This window comes from Sorex fumeus, unplaced genomic scaffold (assembly GCF_029834395.1).
Source record: "Sorex fumeus unplaced genomic scaffold, SorFum_2.1 ptg000039l, whole genome shotgun sequence".
Taxonomy (NCBI): domain Eukaryota; kingdom Metazoa; phylum Chordata; class Mammalia; order Eulipotyphla; family Soricidae; genus Sorex; species Sorex fumeus.
In genome coordinates, this window is record NW_026606096.1 from 19,168,369 (window position 1) to 19,190,350 (window position 21,982).

General features: G+C 35.6%; 1 protein-coding gene and 1 non-coding gene across 5 annotated transcripts in view; one reads left to right on the top strand and one right to left on the bottom strand.

The window, feature by feature from the left end:
- Positions 1-21,982, top strand: part of FSTL5 (follistatin like 5) — a 755,502-nt gene that overhangs the window by 574,588 nt on the left and 158,932 nt on the right. For all 4 annotated transcript variants that reach the window (XM_056119058.1, XM_056119060.1, XM_056119059.1 and 1 more), the window contains exons 9-10: positions 8,275-8,436; positions 16,255-16,389. In XM_056119058.1, coding sequence (XP_055975033.1) covers positions 8,275-8,436; positions 16,255-16,389 — 297 coding nt within the window. The remainder of the gene's footprint in view (positions 1-8,274; positions 8,437-16,254; positions 16,390-21,982) is intronic.
- On the bottom strand, positions 5,346-5,449 carry LOC130028461 (small nucleolar RNA U13). Its single transcript, XR_008793193.1, has one exon. It is a non-coding gene; the product is annotated as a small nucleolar RNA U13 (small nucleolar RNA).

Consider the following 21,982-nt stretch of genomic DNA (forward strand, 5'->3'; position numbering starts at 1 on the left):
GTGTAAAGGAAAGACAAGTTCATAGAGTGCACTTCCTAACTAAAAATGACTGTAACAAATGGCTTGAAATGTTCTCTGGAGAATTATTGACTTTTTAATTCAGGCTTCCATCAATCATCATTTATATCTTATAATATGTATCCCAGAAAAAAAAAAACTACTTTTATATGTGCAGCTTGTCCCGGAGGTTAAATAGTTGTTATGTCAATCATTTATCTCTCAGTTTTATTTGAGTTCAGATATTTTTCAAGTCATCAGATACCAATATCTGAAATGAAAACAATATAAGCCTAGAGGGCTTTTTCCTTCAATATACATGTTGTCTGTTGGCACACAAAAGCTCACTATGATAAAAACAGGATATTATTTTAAATCTATGCACAGTTATATTAGTAATCTAAACATAAATGGCAATTCAAAGTAATATTGAATTTGAGCTTTTGTTTACATATTTTTTTTTTTGGCCACAGCTGGCTGTTTTCAGGGCTTATTTTTGTCTTTGCACTCATGAATCACTCCTGAAGGTGCTCCAGGGACCATATGCAGTATCTGGGATCAAACCCGTATGGGCTGCATGCGAGGCAAGCATCTTACTATCCATACTTTCTCCCCTAAAACTATTTGCAGCAATATACAAAGCCCAATTAGGTAATCTTAGGCTCATTGGACCTTCCTGATGACAGGTACCCCTCCTGTTTTGGAGTTCTGTGTTTTCTTGGTCTTTCTTTTGATTTCTCTATTCCAGTTCACGTTACTTTTGGTTTATGATCTCTAAAATATAGACATGATTCTTGTCTATAAAGGACAGTTTTGTTTATAAAAATAAAAGGGATTTAAGGAACTTCAACTAGTCTCTTGGTTTACATTGATTTTATAATTTCAATAAATCTGGAAGGCCAATGTTTATTCATTAGTCAATGAAATGTGCATATAAAATGGCTTCTCTAGAAAGACTGATGAAATTAAACTTGGTCTAATTGAACTTTGAAGTAGATTGTTTACTTGCATTACATCTTTAGCATTACGTCTTCTAATGGGTAAACACAAAAGAAGTCAGGTAGCTCAAAGTTAAGCCAAGAGCAGGATGGTCAAAGTGAACAAAACTTCTTTACTGTCTTTTGTTAAGATTGCTTGTACATAGAATTATTTTGTTGGCGTCCTATTTTTGCTAAGTTATATTTTTAAAATACATGTTTTAACTAAGAAATCACTGTGGACCATGATTCTGTCATGTCCTCCCTCTAGCTCTGCTACATAGACTTAAAACAATGTAAGTACACAAATACACACAAGAGTAAAGCACACAACTGCACCTCAATGTTCAGGAGCTACTTCTCACTCTGCTCCAGAGATTAACAAGGTGCCTGGAGGATCATGCCGGGCCAGAAACTGAACTGAGGTTTGACCACACACAAGGCAACAACAACCACTCTGTCAATTTTCTGCCTCCAAGTCATATTACTAATATGTCATATGACATAGTAATAGTAATATGTCATCTGTGGCATATCATATATCTTAATATGTCATATGACTTATTCGGAATAAGTACTAAGATATTGTTCAAAGATTTTCCCTTAAAATGTTATGTGTTAGTCACCCTCCTCTACAACCTCTTGATAGAACCTTTCAGTTTGGTTGTTAATGCAAGTGTCATTAATACTGTGATTTGGATATTTGATTCAGCCATTTCTTAAAACCACCTTTGTACCTGACTCCACTGTCCTGGTCCCTGTTGTTTCTCATCTATCTCCTCTTCCTTTCCTCCCTCGCTCTTTCCTTCCTTCTTCTCCATATACTCTGGGACCAAGATTGATCAGGGCATCCCTCCTTTAAAACATCGCATTCCCTCATCCAGTTATTCTTAATACCACATATATGTGATATCATCCTGTGTTTATTGTTCTTCTTCAGGCTTACTTTATATAACATGATGTCTTCTGGTTCCATCCATGTTGCTGTGAATTGTATGATTTCATCATTCCTTACAACTGTGTAGCATTGTATCATTTATATATACCACATCTTCATGACCTGATTATCTTTCATTGAACATCTAGGTTGATGCCACTTCTTGCCTTTTATATTAAGTCTCCTATGAATAATGGTGTGAATAAGTTCTTTTGAATGAATGTTTTTTTTTCCTTTGCTGGGGATGGTACCCAAAAGTGGAATTGTTGGATCAGAAAGGAGTGCAATTCTAGGTTTAATGTTTTCCACAGGGATTGAATATGCCAAATACCAGTAACAAAGAAGGGTCTCATTCTCTTAACCCTGGAAGAGCCTTTAATAAGGCACTTTTTTAAAAAAAATCTCAGGGCTAGGACGAAGGAGACGTTACTGGGGCCTGCTCGAGGCAATTGACGAATATACAGGATGGTCGTGATCGTCGTGGTCTTTTTTTGTTATCCAAAATGTTTTATGATATTTTTATATTATTTCAGCAAAATTCAGTTTTACAATGAGATGTTACCAAAATGCTCATCATACAATAAATTAAATAAATATACATATTTATTTATATTTATATATAAATAAATATTCGGATCATCTCTATCTTATAACTGATATTTTGGACTGTCTTCTGTGGTTGGTGTCTTCCTATTATCCTCCACCACATTTTCCCACTTTTGTATTCTTTGTAGCTGTATATTTAAAATTGTTATTTAACCTGCTTCTTTATTAATTTAGACTTCAGGTTGTATAAATCTTTTTTTTTTCTTGCTTTTTGGGTCTCACCCGGCAATGCACAGGGGTTACTTTTTGCTCTGCACTTAGGAATTATTCTTGGCTGCTCAGGGGACCATATGGGATGCTGGGAATTGAACCCGGGTTGGCCGCATGCAGGGCGAACGCCCTACCCACCGTACTATCACTCCAGCCAGCAGGTTGTATAATTCTAAGAATTTCCTTCTCCTTTAGTTTTGGGGCCAACCTAGCTGTTCTCAGTGCTTTTTACTGGGTTTGTGCCCACAGATCAATCCTGGCAGTGCTTGGACGAGTAATAGATGATGCCAGGGATCAACCAAGGTTGGCAGCAGGCAGTGCAAGCACCTTCCCTGATGTACTGTCTTTCCAGTCCAATTGTCCAATTCATTGGCAAATAAATAGTCATGGTATTCTCTTCTGATAGTTTGTATTTCTGTGGTTTCTGAGGGAATTTCTCTTCTTTCATGTACAATATTTTATTGATTTTTTTCTCCTTTTAGAAAGGCTGCTAAAGATTTTTTTGAAATTTTCAAATAATCAGTTGTTTACTTTATTCTTTTGATTTATTTTTATGCTTTCATAAGTTTCTCAAAATTTTATTTTATTTTCTTTTGGTTCATTTACTTATACATTGTAGTTGAAAACTTTGACTTGTTTTACTCTATGATTCTTCTTGTTTCCTATGTTAGACCTGAGTTGCCATAAACATTCCAGTTTAAACTGCTTTTGTTGTATTTCTTAGGTATTGGTGAATCAAACCCTAATTTTCATTCTTATCCATGTATTTTTAAAATTTAATCATTGACTTAATAGTCATTCAAAAACAAGTTGTTTCTTAATAGGTTTTTGTTATTTCCCCACTTCCTTGATTTATTAATTTTATTTGTGCTTTCTGATCTATTTTTTTAAAATTCCTGAAAATGATTTTAGCTTTATATTTAAAATAGTTTAATGTAATTTTATTGGGATTTGTTATGTTCCCAAATTATGATCTATACTTGAGATTTTTTTTTATGAGCAGTTAAAAATTATGTGTACTCTATTTTATGTGGGATCTTCCATAAATACAGTTGAAGTCCATTTTCTGTCTCAGGGATCTATCATTGTTTTATTGTGTTTAAATCTATTTCTATTGTATATAGCTGTCAGTTAGCTTCTATTAGGTATTTTAATATTCACTTTATATATTTGATTTTGCTGTAGAAGGGGCAAGCATAATAGTAATTGTAATATCATCTTTTCGTATCATTTCCTTTATATTATATAAAGCTTATCTTGGAACATTTCAACTTGAGTTTTTTTTTAATGATAAAATATAAACTGTAGCAGTCCCTCTTTTTGTAAAAGTTTTTTTCACATTTATTTGAATATTCTCTTGGCATGTAGAGCCTTCTATCCTTTTCTTTGAAGTCGGTATGCCTTTACAATTTAATTTAGTTTCTTATAATCAGCATATATCTAGGATTTGTTTTTTTTCCATTGTTATCCCAATCCTTTTGATTTGTTTTTTGTTCTTTTCAGTTTTACTTTCTGGGTCACAACCATGAGCTGCTCCCAGGCCTATGCTCACATGGTATTCCTTGAAGGGAGGGTCATATGGTATCAGGGATAGAACCCAGGCTTCGTCAATTGAAATAAGTGCTCAGGCTAAGCATTACCACTCTGCCTCTTCCTTTTAGATTACTGAGTTTGATCCATTTACAGGTAGGAAGATTGCTAATATATGAGAACTTCTTGCTGCCATTTTTCTATTTGTTATTTTGGTTCTGTTTGTTGAGCTGGAGCTATAGCACAATGGTAGGGTGTTTGCCTTGCATGTGGCAGGCCCGCCAACCCAAGTTTAATTCTTCCGCCCCTCCTGGAGATTCCGGCAAGCTACCAAGAGTATCTCGCTGTCACTGCAAAGCCTGGCAAGCTACCCATGACATATTCAATAAGCCAAACACAGTAACAAGTCTCAGAATGGAGATGTTACTGGGCCTGCTCTAACAAATCCATGAACAACTGGAGGACAGTGCTACAGACAGTGGTTCTGTTTGTTACTTTGTTGAATATCTGTAGTCATTGTTCTAGAGAGGTCAGTTCCTTTCAGTATTTATTTATTTGTGTATATATTCTTTTGATAATGAGGTTTAGTATTGACAAACCCTTTTGCATTTTTTGAACTCTTTTTTTTTCCTCTCATGTAGCACTGTAGCACTGTCCTCCCGTTGTTCATCAATTTTCTCAAGTGGGCACCAGTAACTTCTCCATTGTGAGACTTGTTGTTACTATTTTTGGCATATCACGGGGAGCTTGCCAGGCTTTGCCAAGCAGGCAAGATACTCTCAGTAGCTTCCTGGGCTCTCTGAGAGGGGAGGAGTATGAAAGAAAATCTCATGTATGAGAGAGAATCTTGCAGGATATAATTAATGTATTGACTGACATTTTTGTCTTTGAGTATTTTGAAAATGTCATTTCATTATTTTTGTCTGGAAGGCTTTCTGCTGAGAAGTCTGATGGAAGCTTGATGAGAGCGCTTTTATGTTACTATTTTCTTGTACTATAACCCTTCGAAACAATCATTTTTTGGTCTTGAATTCTTAATAGTATCATGTCTCATGTTTCAGTGTGGCTTACTTCTGCCCCACCCTCTTCTTTAGAGAGATAATACACCAACGTTATAACAAGACTGAAGGGAGGAACACGTCACACAGATATATGAACACACTACCATCATGCTTGTAAACTGGAAAAAGATCTAGTTTAGGATCCTATATGTTTAGAAATTCTGTTTTCTTCTCAGACTTGCACATTTAGTTCCGTCCTCACATTTGAGATATTTTCAGCTTTTGTTCCATTTAATAAACCATCTGTTTCTTTTTCTCTCTTTGTCCCTTCAGGGATACCAATTGACCTAATATTCTTTTTACTAATGTCATTGATGAGTTTTCATAGTTTTTCATTAATAATTTTAGCATTTCATTTCTCTTTATTCTTCCAACTGAGTCATTGGTATATTAATTTCTTTAACAATACCAATTTTCTTCTGTATTTTATTTAGTAAGCATAGCTTTCTTGAGTGCTTTTGACTTGTTTATTTTGTTCTTCAAATTATGAATCTGCCATTTCTATAATGCTTTCATTTCTAACTTTTGCTTCTTTCTTTTCTATCTGATCTCATTATTTTGGTTCTCTGAGTCTTTTTGGTCTTTCTTTGATTGCCATTTCAGTTTTCCCTTGTTGGCTTTCGTTTTCCACTGCCTTTTTAAGTGTCTTTTTTCATGTTTCAGGACACACTCACCCATGTCTTCAAGACTATTATGGAAATTTGTTCTCTACATGTTATATTATATTGTCTTGTAGTCTTAAACTGTCTTTGGGTATGTGTGTGTGTCTTTGTGTCTGTGTGTGTGTTTGTGTGCACGAGCCCACATGTGTTTTTAATTTTGTTTTGGGGCTCATCCAGTGGTACTCAAGGCTTGCTCCTGGCTCTGCATTCAGTAATTACTCTAGAAGGTGCTCTTGGGACCACATAGGGTACTGCAGATCAAATCCAGTTAAGCCACATGCAAAACAAGTTTTCGTTTTTCTGCTTTTAATGTGTATGATTTTGTTGTGACTGTTTTGTTCTATTAACACTAACAAATAATGTTAAGCCTCTTATCTTGTACCATTGCAGCAAGTGGCACTATGACTGTCTTTGAGTTAATTTGGCTTGATAATTTTGGATTCTATTGGGTTTGTATAGGTACTGAATTCCATGCTATATGCAGGAGGGAAAAGGAGAGGGCCAGAGATTGTTGCAAACATTCCTGAAGGGGTGTGCTCTGTGTTAACTGATAGCCCTCTTCTAGAGCCCTGGACTGAGAATTAATCTGCACAGATATGTTAATGAATTTTATTAATTAAGAGAAGTAGAAGAAATAAGGGATAGTAAGGGGTATTCTAGATTGTTTTCTCCTTTGTCCTTACTGGAGTCCTAGATTATGTGGTGTTCCCCAGAATCTCGCTATGGGCTTCATTTCAGTCAAGGGTTTGTGACACCTTTTGTGTCACTAATTTGTGTCACTATTTTTGATTTCCCCAGTTCTCTGGTTAAGTTGGGCTAGCACGATAGCACAGTTGGTAGGGGATTTGCCTTGCACACAGCCGATTCGGGTTCAATTCCCCCCCCCCCTCTCGGAGAGCCTGGCAAGCTACCGAGATTATCTCGCCTGCACATCAAAGCCTGGGAAGCTACCCATGAGGTATTCGATATACCAAAAACAGTAACAACAAATCTCACAATTTGTTGAGACGTTATTGGTACCCACTCGAGCAAATTGATGAACAATAGGAGGACAGTGCTACAGTGCTAGTTAAGTCAGCAGAACTGAAATTTCTACCCTCCATACAGACTACCAAGTCCACCTTTTGACTAATATAGTTTGTGAATGTACTTACCATCTCCTTTAGCGGAGTTTGCATCAGTTCTGAGCTGCAGAAAGTTCTTTAGTTTCATCCCAGCCTATTGGACTCTGATTCATGTTTCCTTTTGGTAACTTACTAATTGTTTTGTCTTGGAATGAAACAAAAAGCTTCCTCTATTTCCATATTTATGATGTCAATCTTTCCAACTTCATTAAAACTTAATGGGACTCCATTGTAAAACTATTATAAATGAAGTATACAATATATAGTGCATCACATAATATACGAGATATATGTAAACCATACCATATATGTACCATGTGATATACTTGCTTTATATATGCTATATATTTTATATTTCTATCAATTTATTGTTTATGGTCATTTACCTTCTTTCCATTCCATGACTGTTATGTACATGGGAATGAAATATGTTTTAATGATTTTGTTTCCTTTCCATAATAAAAGAATAATATTTGTTTTATAATAAAAGAATAGACTTTGACCCATCGGAGATAATAATAATTTTTCACTCATAGGAAATCTTGACCAATAAAATTTATGTCATACTTACTATTAATATTTATCATATTTTTGTATAAAATCAGTACTATAAGAGACCAAGATTATCCAGAATAATTAGGATTATATCATAGACTAAAATGACAATTTGTTCAATAAAATCCCCTGGATTTTTGTCTCTTTCCTGAATTAAAACAAACTGTGTGGCTGGAGAAAACATAAGTGTTGCTGATTCTTTAAAGCAACATTTTTATTATATCATCAACATATGTTTCCATAGTTGTCAAACAAAATTCCATTCAAAAGCATTCTGTACTTTTAAAATATGTTTTTCTTATTAAGAATTCATTTAGTGCAATAATAATACAGTCTTTTATGTAAAAAAAGAAAGAAAAATATGTTTCTAACATTCCTTGAGGTCTTCCTTAGTTTCTGAAACGAAGACCTGAGGTTCCAGTAGGCTTTCACTTGCATAGTTTCAGAATTTTCTTTATCCAAGAAAATAATGCTACATTTTAGTGAATAAAGATTTTTCAAAACTAAGAACTATACAAAATAGAAAATATTTTCTTATGTTGCCGATTTTGTTTTGAAATGCGAATCGTGAATATAAATTGCTAACTTGTTTTATTTTCTTTTACTCCTTTTTAGTCCCTCCAGTAATACGAGTGTATCCTGAGAGTCAGGCCAGAGAGCCTGGGGTAACTGCCAGCCTTAGATGCCATGCAGAAGGCATACCAAACCCTCAACTAGGATGGCTGAAGAACGGAATTGACATTACACCAAAGCTGTCCAAACAACTCACACTTCAAGGTGCTTTTTAACTTGCAGTATTTTTTCCTAAAAGAACGCAATGATTTTATGCTGAAATTTGAAACAGACATCATTCTGGGGGAAAAAGTCTTTAGAAATGGAACACAATAAATATGAAAAATATATGGTTGTACCTAAGGCATCATATTTGAAAGTAATTTTATATTTCAATAATTTTAATAATAGCCTTACAATGATTAATTGTGTCATTATTTTGATGACATGTAAAATACTAAATTATATGTGTTTAACTGTGTGCCCTTCTGAATATCACAAATGTACTAAGCAGAATAATTGGATTTCTCTACAGTAACCATCTAAATGTTTAAGTCATTTAACATGTACTATAGAGAATTTTAATAGCAGAGATATTAGTGGATGTTTCACAGAACATGGTTTAAGAGAATATTTTTAAAAGTCACTAAATGTGCTATATATTCACATTGATTTAAATGTACAAGACTATAGCAACCTAAATATAAAATATTTTGCTTTCTTAATATTCTAATATTTGAGTATATTATTCCACTATGATTACAGATATATAGCAACTAAAAACCGAAAGACAATATTAATGTCAAGAAACCTAAATAATGCAAAAGTGAAAGTGATTGTATATATGCTGATTATGCTTGTGAGTAAAATATGAACAAGATATATTCCCATTGTTATGAACACACATGACAAGTAATTTTGCTGCATTATCTATTTTAAAGCATGCATTTCTATTTGGAGCTTTCAAAATCTTTAATATATAACACTATAATAGAATATTTTTATGATTTCTGTAAACAAGTTTCTCTCATCATTTCACTTTAATAGTGAATACATTTTATCAGTGTACATTTTTAAATACATCTTTTTGTTGAAGACTGAATTATTTTTCAAGGTAAAATAACCAAAGTATTTTAAAGCTTTAAGTATGAATTTTCAGGTTGCAGAGAAAGTACGTGCCTTGCAGTTGACAAGTTCAATCTCTGGAATCGCATATGATCTTCATTAGGACCACCAAGAGACCCCAAAATCCCCCCAAATAAAAAAATGAATAAAATATGAAGCCTATAAAACTTCATAACTAAATATCTTGGCAAAATTTTTTATTTCAACTTAACCATTTATTTTTATCATCTAAAATAATCAACTTAGCCATTTTGGTATAATCTAAAATAATATTTGATTAACACAATTTAAAGATTTGCATAATTAATTAACCTCTGCATTTGTAATCTCATCCATTTAATAGCAAGTCATATTGTTTGGGCATATTATATATTTGCTCCCTGTCTATATACAGAAAGATGAATTTTAAGAATCAGTTGTTGCAGAATTTTAACTGGAGAAAGTAGGTTATTTTGATGATAATATACAAATAATATAAGAGCTGCCAAAGTAAGTATAATAGTATGTTATTCAAATAATAAAAAGAGAGTAAGAGGACCCATATAGACAATGTATAAAGAAAGTGAAATTCTGTGAAGTTTACATGTGAATATATATTACTAAGTTACAATAAAAATGTTTTTTTTTCACAACATGCTTAGTTAGTTCTTTTATGAGAAGTTCAACTATTGGCACTAACTGAATAAACTTGACACCAGTTGGGAAAACCTATTAGTAAAAATCTGGAATTTTAATATTTGATTGAAAATCAATCAAGATATTACAAGGTGGCTGAATGCAATTAGGAAAACAAGTTAATATTCAAAAAAAAGGTAAAATGGGAAAGATCAACAATATCTGATGCATTTGAAAAGCCCAGAAAGATCATTAATATATGTCAAGGGTTAGATGCTATTTTTGTCATCGTGACATTTAGATAAAAAATATTAGAGGGCCTGGAGAGATAGCATAATGGGTAAGGAGCTTGCTTTGCAAGCAAACTGTCAAGCCACACTCAATCCCGGGCACCCCACATAGTCCCCCGATCCCTACTAGGTGTGATCCATGAGCACAGTGCCAGAAATAAACCTTGAGAACATCCTATTCTGGCCCCAAAACAAAAATGGAAAACAATATGAGAAAAACTGGAATGAAGGACAAAGATAGTTGAAGAAGGCTGCCCTGTGAACTGCAGCAGGTGCAAAATGCAAGCAAACCCAGGGAATTCTTTGAGTGTTTCCAAAGAAGAAATGTGCTCAGTGGTAACAGCCAGAGAGCTCCCCAAGAAGAAGGAGCTTGGGTAGCATTGCTCAGGGCTCAAGGGGCTAAAGAGAAAAGACAGAGCCCAGGAGCGGATGGCACAGTTTCTAAATTTACCCACAGCCTTTAGTCTGAGTGGGACGCTACTCCAGAGTCTGGCAAGACCCAAGACTGGCAGTATCAGTGGCACACACACTTGCAGCCCAGGCAAACATGGGACCTTCCAGCATCCCAGGTGAGGTGGCAGGCAAAAAGCACAAGATTGCCAAGTGAAGAGGAAGAGGGTGCCCTCTCCCAGAGCACTGAGTTCAGGTATATTTCCTTGTCTTAGAGTGAGTGTGAGCTAGAAATACTGAGAGCTGTTTTCCTGGGCCAGCTGCCCTGAATCAGTCCTGAAGCCATGGAGCCAGGGTAAGTCACAGAGAACTGTGAGTGCAGGGAGACAGTAGATTTGCACAGCAATAGCTCATCAGCAACTGAAAACAGCATAAATGCCACAGACTAGGCTCTGGATAGATGTGGGGATTGTACATATTCAATTGCTATTCATGCCTACACAAAATCAGACCCTGATTGATAACTCTCCCTCACAGTAGACACAGAGAAGTAGTAAAGAAGTGCCCCAAATTATGCGGTGAGGACCATAGTCTGAAAGGGTCCCCAACTACCCACCCATCATCTCTTAGACGATGATTTCTAAGTTATCGGGATAAGGCTGTTTAACAAATGGAAAGAAATGGTAGAATAGATCTTCAACAACGAAAGAGAAAGTATGACTGCAGTCTGAAAAATTGGTGATCAGAGCTCACTGACCTGATGAGTGTGGTAGGTGAACTGGAAAACTCATTGGAAGGTCTCAGCAGTAGTGACAGGAACTGGGAAATGCATCAGTATGCTGAAGGATAGCATGCGGGGAATCACCAATAACAAACAGATATAGGAAGCAAAGTGAAAAGAAATAAAGGCAAAGCCAATGAGATTATTTTAAGAGAAACAATATCTGGGTTACAGAAATCCCCAAGGAAGAGGAAGGAGAGAACAAAGAACTGCTGGTTGAAGAAATTACAGCTAAATACATCACTAGTCTGAGGACTGAGTCATAAGTCTAAGTACAAGAAACTCAAGAGTTCAAACAAAATAACCCCAAACAAAACTCCAAGACATTTTAATTAAAATTGCAAACTCTAAAGATGGGGTTGGAATTTTGTGAATGACATCAGGACTAAGATTAGACTCCCCATTGTTTAGGAGAAAATATTCACTGGCCACATGTCTGATAAAGGGCTAACATCCAATATTTATGAAGCACTTGTAGTACTTAGGAAAATCAAGCAAACAACCTCTACAAAAAATGAGGAAAGAAAGGCAAGAGAGATACTACAGCTGGTAAGGCATATGCCTTGCAACCAGCTGACTTGGGTTTAATTCTTGACGCCTCATGTGATCCACTGAACATGCAAAGAGAGTGATTCATGAGCACAGAGCCAGAAGTAAGCACTGAGTACAGCCAGTGTGACTTCTTCCAAAAATGAGTGAAGAAGGTAAAGACACTTCCTTAAAGAAGACTTATAGAAGTCCAAAAGGCACTTGGAAAGACATATGCCCACCTAGGATCAGGAAAACCAAACCCAAGTCACCTGACACCAGTGTACTTAAAAGGATGTAGAAGCAGTAGTGCTAGTAGGGGTATGGGAAAAAAAATACCCTCATATACTTGGTTAAAATCATGTCTGGTTCAGCCATTATGGAAAATAATAGAGAGACTTCTCCACAAATTAAGAATTGAGCTTAATTTGATTGATGATTCATTGTTAAAAATATATATGTATATGGATATATATATGTTATTTACCCTGTAATCCCAGTAACTTTAATTTAAAAAAAAAGTATTTGTACTTATATGTACATCGTAGCACAATTCATAATAACCAAGATCTGGAATTAATCCCAAATTGCTACCCCTACTTGTGTGTTCAAGAATAGATGTCTGGATAAAAAAATTAGGGTAGATAAATGTTTTATAGAATATCCCCACCCAGCACTGTTTTTTCCTACTCCTTTTAAAATATGTCATTGTCACTAGTGTAAGGTGATTTTGATTTTTTAATTATTAATATGTATTTACTTATTTATTTATTTATTGTTTTTTTGGGTCACACCCAGCAATGCACAGGAATTGCTCCTGGTTCTGCACTCAGAAATTAATCCTGGCGGTGCTTGGGAGACCATATGGCAGGCTGGGAATCGAACTCAGGTCAGCCGTGTGCAAGGAAAATGCCCTACACACTGTGCTATCGCTCCAGTCCCCGGATTTTGATTTCTTGATGATAGATGGAATGTATACCTGTTGGCATTTTTATAATTCTGTATTGGGCCTTTTATATGCTTCAGCAAGGAAAATAAATGTTTGGGATTTACTTTCCTTTTTCATAACTTCTGCTGAAACATTAATGACATATTACATTATATATGTTTAAGGTAGAGAGCTGGAGCAATAGCACAGTGGTAGGGCGTTTGCCTTGCACGCAGCCAACATGGCCGACCCGAGTTCAATTCCTCTGCCCCTCTCGGAGAGCCTGGCAAGCTACCGAAAGTATTTCGCCCGCACGGCAGAGCCTGGCAAGCTACCTGTGATGTATTCTATATGTATTCGATAAACACAGTAACAACAAAGTCTCCAATGGAGACATTACTGGGCCCTCTCGAGCAAATCGATGAACAATGGGAGGACCGTGACCGTGATGTTTAAGGTATTGTATAGGAAGATACACGCATATGCATATATATATATTTATCCATCTCTCTATATATACAAATTATTTATGTTTAATTTATAATCACTTCTGTGTACTGCATGATTTAAAGAGCAAGGTAACCTGTTCATAATGAGAAGTTTGTATCACCATAAGAACATATAAAATGCTATGTTTGAAATACAGGCATGAGAAAAACATCTAATTATTAAGGGCAAGTGAAACAGGTATCAACTATCTTGAATATCCTTCAATTTGAAAACTTAATATGAGAATTTATAAATGTGCTTATGCAGTAATCTCATGATCTAAAAATAATTGTGCAAAGAACATAAGGTGAAGAGATTTTTCAGCTTGGTCTAATTCTGAAGATTAGTGAGATAGGTACATCGGTAATGATTAATGTATAAGGAAATTGGTAGTTCCGGTAATAAATTAGGAAACATGTAGAAATGCAAAATTATGTAAGGAAAAATCATAATATAGTGATAGACAAATTCGGAGAAAACATAATAATATAGGGGAGAAAATTAGAAGAGGCAATTTAATGTGATATTTTAAAAATCTAGAAAATTTGGACCGGAGAGATAGTGCAGCTTTTGCCTTGCTCATAACTAAGCTGGGTTTGATCCTTGTTATCCCATGAAGTCCCCTCAACATCCCCAGGAGTGATTCTTGAGTGTAAAGCAAATAGTAACCTCTGAGAATAGCTAGGTATGCCCAAACAAACAAGCAGAAAAACATCTAGAAAATTTGGTGTTAAGTGTCTGGGTCTTTTAAGTAAATTATGCTTTTAAAAGAGGACTATGTTTCACATAAACAATAAAAGCTAATGCACACTAAAATACACTATTTCTAAACTTTTAAAGAAGGCATTAGAAAAAGAAGACTATGAACAAAATCTGAAAACTGTCTATTTGGGTTTGCTTTTTTTTTTCCCCTGCCTGTTTATTTTGGGGCTGATCCTATCTCAGCTCAGGATTTAGCCTGGCTCTGTGCTCAGGGATCACTCCTGATGGTTCTCATAGGATCATATGGCACACTGAGGTTTATAACGAAAGTTGGTCACAAGCAAGGCAAGTGCCTTAACCTTTGCGAGTGGTCCCCAACCTGAAACTGCTTTAATAAATAAATTTTTTTCTTCTTTATTTTGCTTTTGTTTGTAAAACATGGGGACACATTAAAAATGTTGCATCTGTCTGTTTTCCTACTTTTGTTACATAGAATAGCTACAAGAAAGCTTAATGTTTCACAAAGCCTAAGGTATTTACTCTCTGGCCTTTTGCATAGAAAAAAAATGATGCACCTTTGTTTGAGAGTAGTGGATGTCAATAGTGGATTAGGAGAAGAGAGCTGCACAGTATTTGTAAATCGGTGAAGAGATTCAGTGCTTTGAATGATTATGCCTCCCTACATAATCACAATCTCTCCATAACACTTAGATCCTTTAAGTCACTGGCTTGTAGGGAAAACATTCAAGCTCTTTTTCTCACTGATCTTCTGCCTTTCCCCAATATTTAAAAGTCATGTTTCTTTCTGATGTATATAATACATGATATTCTTGTGATTAGATGGTGTAGAATAGACACCAACAGAAACCAATCCTGTTCAATTGAGCACAACAAATACAGCACTAGAGTGTGTAGAACTGAAGTCCAGTTTTTCTTTTCCCATTTGTTTTTCCTGGGCGTTCACCTTACAAGCGGCCAACATGGCCGACCCAAATTCGATTCCTCCGCCCCTCTCGGAGAGCCCGGCAAGCTACCGAGAGTATTCAATATGCCAGACACAGTAACAACAAAGTCTCCAATGGAGACGTTACTGGGCCCGCTCCAGCAAATCGACCATCAATGGGAGGGCCTTTACCTTTACCTTTTCGATCAAACCTGAGCAGGGCTCAGGGCAAACTCCTGACTTTGTGCTCAGGGATCATTCCTGGTTGTTCTCAAGGCACTATATATATTTCCGAGGATTTAAACCAAGTTTAGCTGCATGTGAAACAAGAACCTTAACCTCTATACTATCTTTCTAATTCTTCAGCAATTTTGAGTTGAAAGGTTTTCACAAGATCGTGTTAGAAATAATTGTTCCTTATTAACTATTAAGGTATTAATTGGGATAATCAATGGGAAATATGTGAAAGTGCTTTTAGATAACCAACATGTAATAAATACTTAATTCATTGTCTTACACATTGTCAAATAAGTTTAGAGTTAATTAAAATACTATTTTACCAAGACGTGAAAATTGAATTAACTATACTATAATTATTTGATTATACATTGATGGTCAATTTTCTTGTTATATTATTTTTTATTTAGATGTTCTTCTGGAATAATAATGAATGTTTTTTATATTAAAAAAATACTGTTTTGTTTCCTGGTAGACAGACCATGTTATGGAATTCCTCTGTTTCCTTTACCTAATTATTCTAGGTGTATTAAATGGACTAAATACTATATTTGAGGAATTTCAATCATGTTATACTGAACAGTGCAGCTCACTTGTTTTGTTTCTAAAATGCGTTTTTATCTGCATCATTATTTAATGAACCCACATGTATTTTATTTAAAACCATTGCAAAAGTTTGAGACAGAAAAGGCCCCGAATGTTAAAAACAAATATATAAATAAAATTATACTGATCAATATAAATGCTTATGATATGATGTAGAAAATAGAAACTGAATATAAAATGAAATATGTGAATTTAATAAAGTATTGGACTCTATAATAGAATGACAGCACACAAGTTATGAAACACTTGAATGCTTTTGGAATAATTGGAGTGTCTCCAGAGCATGCAAGTAGGAAGGGAAAAAGTTTAATTAGGACAAGCTAAGAGAACTGTTTCACTGTGTAATCGGAAATCACTGTACCAAAACTGAAATTGTGGCTTACAAGTTACATTTGCCTTCTGTTTTCAGCAAATGGCAGTGAGGTTCATATAAGCAATGTGCGCTACGAAGATACCGGAGCGTACACATGTATTGCAAAGAATGAAGCAGGAGTGGATGAAGACATCTCCTCTCTTTTTGTGGAAGATTCTGCTAGAAAGACATGTATGTATCGAATGTATATTTACTTACACATTGAACTCACACATAAACCACACTTGATTTTTTATTTTTTGAAAAAACAAAGGCACCTAAATATTGTAAAAGGAGCAATGAAATCTAAGCAGTCGTTGTATTTGAAATAAAATCAATCATAAAATTAGGTTCATGTGTAAAATCTATGAAGTTCTTCCCCTTGCCGCCTGTCTTCGGAGGGCCCAGGGCCGCTCCCCCAGCCAGGGCAGCCGGGGCCATGGGACAGACAGAAGGAGAAACAAGGGCCAAGATAATTGATTGATCAGATGCTGTTTGTTCCATTCTCCCCATGCCCCTGCCCAGTCTCTCTGAGCCTCCCATTCTAGTCTCACTGCCCCTCATTCCCGTTTCCTCCCGTCTCTCCGCTCATCTCTCCAAGCTCCATCTTGCAGTCTAGGCTCTCTTTCTCCACGTGTCTGCTCCTGTATTCTTCTTCTACATCCTTCTCCCTCTGTCCCCCTTGCTAGTCTCTGGTCACTCCATCTTGCTGCCCTGTTTTACTCTTTCAAGCTCTCCTGTCTTTCCAACTCCCTAGCCCTCTTGGCTGACACTGCACCCAATCCAGTAGCCAAATCAACATAAAAAAGCCCTGCCTGACATCCCACCAGGTTCAAAGGAAACACCACCTAGGAGATATGCCAAAGCCCTCCCTGACTGCCCAAGAGCAAAATACCTCTTAAGGTGTTTTTCTCATTTCCTCAGTCAATAACTCTATCAATATCTTAATATTAATTATTTTTGTATGGACATGGTAAGAGATACACTGAAGCTTGTAGGGCAGCTCTCCTGGGAACATCTTGCCACATACTCAGACTACAGCACTCAGGCCAGATTAATCATTCCTAACCCTAGCAAGGTACGAATCTAGTTATTACTTTTTGGATCATGACAGCATTTGTCCATGACCAAGCTCTTAACTTATAGTTAAGCATTATGGCACTTTGGCCAGGCCCATCTCTATGCCATTGTAGCACATAGCTTACCGCTTGCCATGGTTCCATCCAGTCCCTTCAGGACCCTGCTTTTGGGAGGCCTAGGAAGTAAGGGCAGCTGAGGCTTAGGTGAGAGAACAGATGTCCAGGAAGAAAATATCACTGAGAGTCAATTAACTCTCACATTACAAAAGCTTAGTATTTACTGTCTTCTTATGTCTATACAAAAAGGACATTGCTCTGAATAAACTATGCAAAGGACTTAGGGAGAAGAGAAAAACAGTATTTACAAGTCAACAGAGCACAAAGAAAGAAGTTACAAATAAACACAAAGGAATGGAAACACTGTGATGGGAGCATCCCAATAAACCTAAACTACCTGAGACTATGCAGGAAGGACCAATCAATGTTATCCTACAGGTTTAGGAATTGCAAGTGAGTTGTAGAAGATTTCACACAACATGTGATTTTATTTTTTGTAAAATCTTGTGCATTAAAGGCTTTTACATTAAAAAAATTAACTGTAGTTCATATTAAAAGATTATCCCATTTAATTTGCAAAAATTTTAATTCCTTGTGAAGTCCCACTCCCACACAATTTGATTAATTCACAGTACCAAGGGCTGGAGTGATAACACAGGGGTAGGGCGTTTGCTTTGTGCACAGCCAGCCCAGCCAAGCCGGGTTCAATTCCTCTGCCCCTCTCGGAGAGCCCGGCAAGCTACCGAGAGCATCTCACCCGCACAGCAAAGCCTGGCAAGCTCCCCGTGACATATTCAATGTTCCAAACACAGTAACAACAAGTCTCAAAATGGAGACGTTACTGGGCCTGCTCGAGAAATCGATGAACAACGGGAGGACAGTGACAGTGATTGTGACACAGTACCAAAATAGTCAATTAACATCCCATAGGTTTAATAGATTGATATGTGTGTAAATTGCATTGTACACCATTGCTATGTGCTCCACTTTGCTGTGGCATATTGCGTTCACCATGTGATATTACTTCCGTGGCACTTTATTACCTTGATAAAATCAATTCTGATGATATTTTGAAGAACAAGATTAAAGAAAATGTATTTTTCTTTAAAAAAAATGGTCGACATGGTAAAAAGCTGTAATAACGGGAACATGCCCAGGATGGATGCAGATGTAGATGAAGATGTTCAAGGTGAATATATGCTTATAGACAAATTGCTTGGAATTCAGCAGATGGTAATAGTATTTATCAGTTTATTTCTATGTCAAATGCAAGTATTTTCCTCTAGTACAAAACTCTCCAAATGATTTTGGGGGTGTGTTAAGATGCGTTTAAAATGACTATTTTACTGCTTGGTCTGATTTATTATAATTATTTATGCTTTTCGTTACGAATTTTTTAGGAGATTCTACAATTTTGAAGGTCTTCTTATTGGTTCATTCATTTCTCTAAACTTATTTTTTGGAACAAAGTTAAAGGATTCTCCCTAGGAATTTGATCTATCCTAAATCCATGATTTTGTATATATATAAATCATCCAGTACGTAGGTGTTACATCCACCAACTACCCCCAGCGCTGTGTAATGCCATCAATGGCCAAGACCCAGAGACAATAAAACCCAGCTCCCAGACATCTTATTATCTAATTCTTACTCTAGAGAACCTGGCAGGCTACCGAGAGTATCCTGACCACATGGCAGGGTCTGGCAAAATCCCCATGGTGTATTCAGTATGCCAAAAACCTTTAACAATGATGGGTCTCATTCTCTTGACCCTGAAAGAGCCTTGAATGTGGTACTTTCTAAAATCTCAGGGCTAGGACGAAGGAGACATTACTGGTGCCTGCTCGAAGAAATCGATGAACAGTGACAGTGATACAGTGATATAAAGAAATATATATAAACATATATATTTATATATATATCATATGAGTGGATCAGAAAGGCAAGTCTTAATTGCCAGTATCTCACTATATTTTATGCTAAGATAATAACTTTTACAAGTTATTATTAAAATATTAAAAAAGGCCCTTAAAAAAAAAAAAAAGGCCCTCCCGTTGATCGTCGATTTGCTCGAGCTGGCCCAGTAACGTCTCCATTGGAGACTTTGTTGTTACTGTGTCTGGCATATCGAATACTCTCGGTAGCTTGCCGGGCTTCTCCAAGAGGGGCGGAGGAATTGAACTCGGGTCAGCCATGTTGGCTGCTTGTAAGGTGAACGCCCTACCGCTGTGCTATTGCTCCAGCCCAAATATTATTATTATAATATTTATTAAATATCATATAATATTATTAATTATTATTATTAATTATTATAATTAATATTATTAATCATTAATTATTACTATTATTAATTATTAATATTATTAATATTTTAATGATGTTATTAAAATATTATTAATATATAAATAGATATATAGTTTTGTTTATATAGAGTGCATCATTTTATCTTTGCTATACTGATGTACTTCTTCAAAATAGAAATTTACAATTCACTTTCTGTTAAAATATTTTTTATATGGCTGAAATAATAAAACTCTTCAGTTTGTCCATGGTGATGCCATTTTTAAAACACTGTCATCTAAGCAGTATATTTTTAATTTTGATCATTTATAATTTTTGTACTTCCATTATTAAAGTATTAAAGGAATCCTTATATAATAATTAAATTTTGAGGAAAATTTTTGGAGAACAGGTAAATGCAATTCTATTCACATATAGTAACAAAATGCATTTATTTAATAATTAACACTTTAAAATCATGTTATCATATTTAACTTGTAGCTTAAAAAACATGTATTCATGGAGGTGGAGTGATAGCGCAGTGGGTAGGGTGTTTGCCTTGCATGCAGCCAACCTGGGTTCGATTCCCAGCATCCCTTATGGTCCCCTGAACACTGCCAGGAGTAATTCCTTAGTGCAAAGCCAAGAATAACCCCTGAGCATCGCCAGTTAGACCCAAAAAGAAAAATAAAATGTATTCATAAAGTCCTGGAGTATTTTCTCAGCATGGGTTTGATCCCTGTCATCATTAGTTACCCTGAGCACTAGAGGAGCACCAGACCCCCAAATCAAACAGAAACCACCACTGCCAACAACAAAAACAGACAATGAGACCAAAATGTAGACATCATACAAAATGTAAGATAAAATAATAAAATTTAAACAATTTTAATTATGCTATTACTATCAAAGGTAAGTTATTTTATGATATAGAATTTAAGGTATTACTACATTTGTTTATATGAAATTTTCAGGGTTGCAAAAACAATACAAGATCCAACATTGTCCCAGTCTTTCTTGCTCCCCAGCATCTATACATTTGGACTCCTGGGATCATATTTATTTTAATCGGATCATAGAGATTGTTTCCTTTAGAGACTGGCTAATCCTTTTATTTGTGTCTTTTTTGTTCCGCATATGAATAAGATCACTCAGTGTTTGTCTTTTTATCTCTGACTTACTTTACTTGGTGTGATTTTCTCCACTCCTATCCAAGTTAAGGCAAATGATATTCCCTTCAATACAATTACAAAATTTAAAGAGTACTTTTGTTCTTAAGTTAGAATATCAAATAAAAGTACTACTTAAATATTTAAATTGCCTAACATTAATATGGATAAAAATTAACATATACAATTCTATAATTAATTAGATAATTAAAATTATAAAATAATATCTACCCTCTTATTAACATCCTAACTGCATGAAATCATAATAGATTTTGTTTTTAATCACACAAGGATTTTAGATTATCATTTGGGTGGGAGGGCAGTTTGGGCACAACTGGAAGTGCTCAGGGCTCACTCTTGCAGAGTTTGGGGAACCACGTATGTTACTGAGGGCTGAATCAGGTGCAAGATGAATGTCTACCTCTCTTTACTATCTCCCCAGATGGTCAACAATGAATGCATGTTCCTTATTCACCACATCCCCAGCTACTCTGATTCCTTCCAATCTTGTTCATGTATTCTATTCTTACTGGTATGAAATAATATTTCATTCAAACATTTAAAGTTCTCTAACAATTGTAGCAAAACCGCTTTTTTCATATACCTAACATCAACATCTATGTCTTCTTCTGATAAGTTCATTCTCTACCCTCCTTCTTAAGGATTGCATATATTGAAATTACTGGCACCTTCGGAGAGCCCGGCAAGCTACCGAGAGTATTGGATATGCCAGACACAGTAACAACAAAGTCTCCAATGGAGACGTTACTGGGCCCGCTCGAGCAAATCGACGATCAACGGGAGGGCCTTTACCTTTACCTTACCTTTACCCCTCCCTAAACACAAAAACCTAAATTTGAAAATATATGTGCACACCTGTGTTCATTGTGGCACTCAGAATAATAGCCAGGAAGCAGATATCCATAAACAGATAAAGAAGTTGTGGTATATGTACTCAATTGAGCACTCTGCAGCTGTAAGAAGACATGAAACCATGCATTTTTTCCTGCAACAGGATATAGAACTGAAAATTATTAGTATAGTAAGGGAAATAGAGGGAAAAGGACAAATACTAGATGAGCTTAATAATCTGTGGCATTAAAAGAGACAAAATAAGGAAAAAGACAAAATAAGACCAGTGATAAACATCTGGTCTTGAATTACAAAATTATAATTATCAGAAAGTGGGGAGAAGGTAAC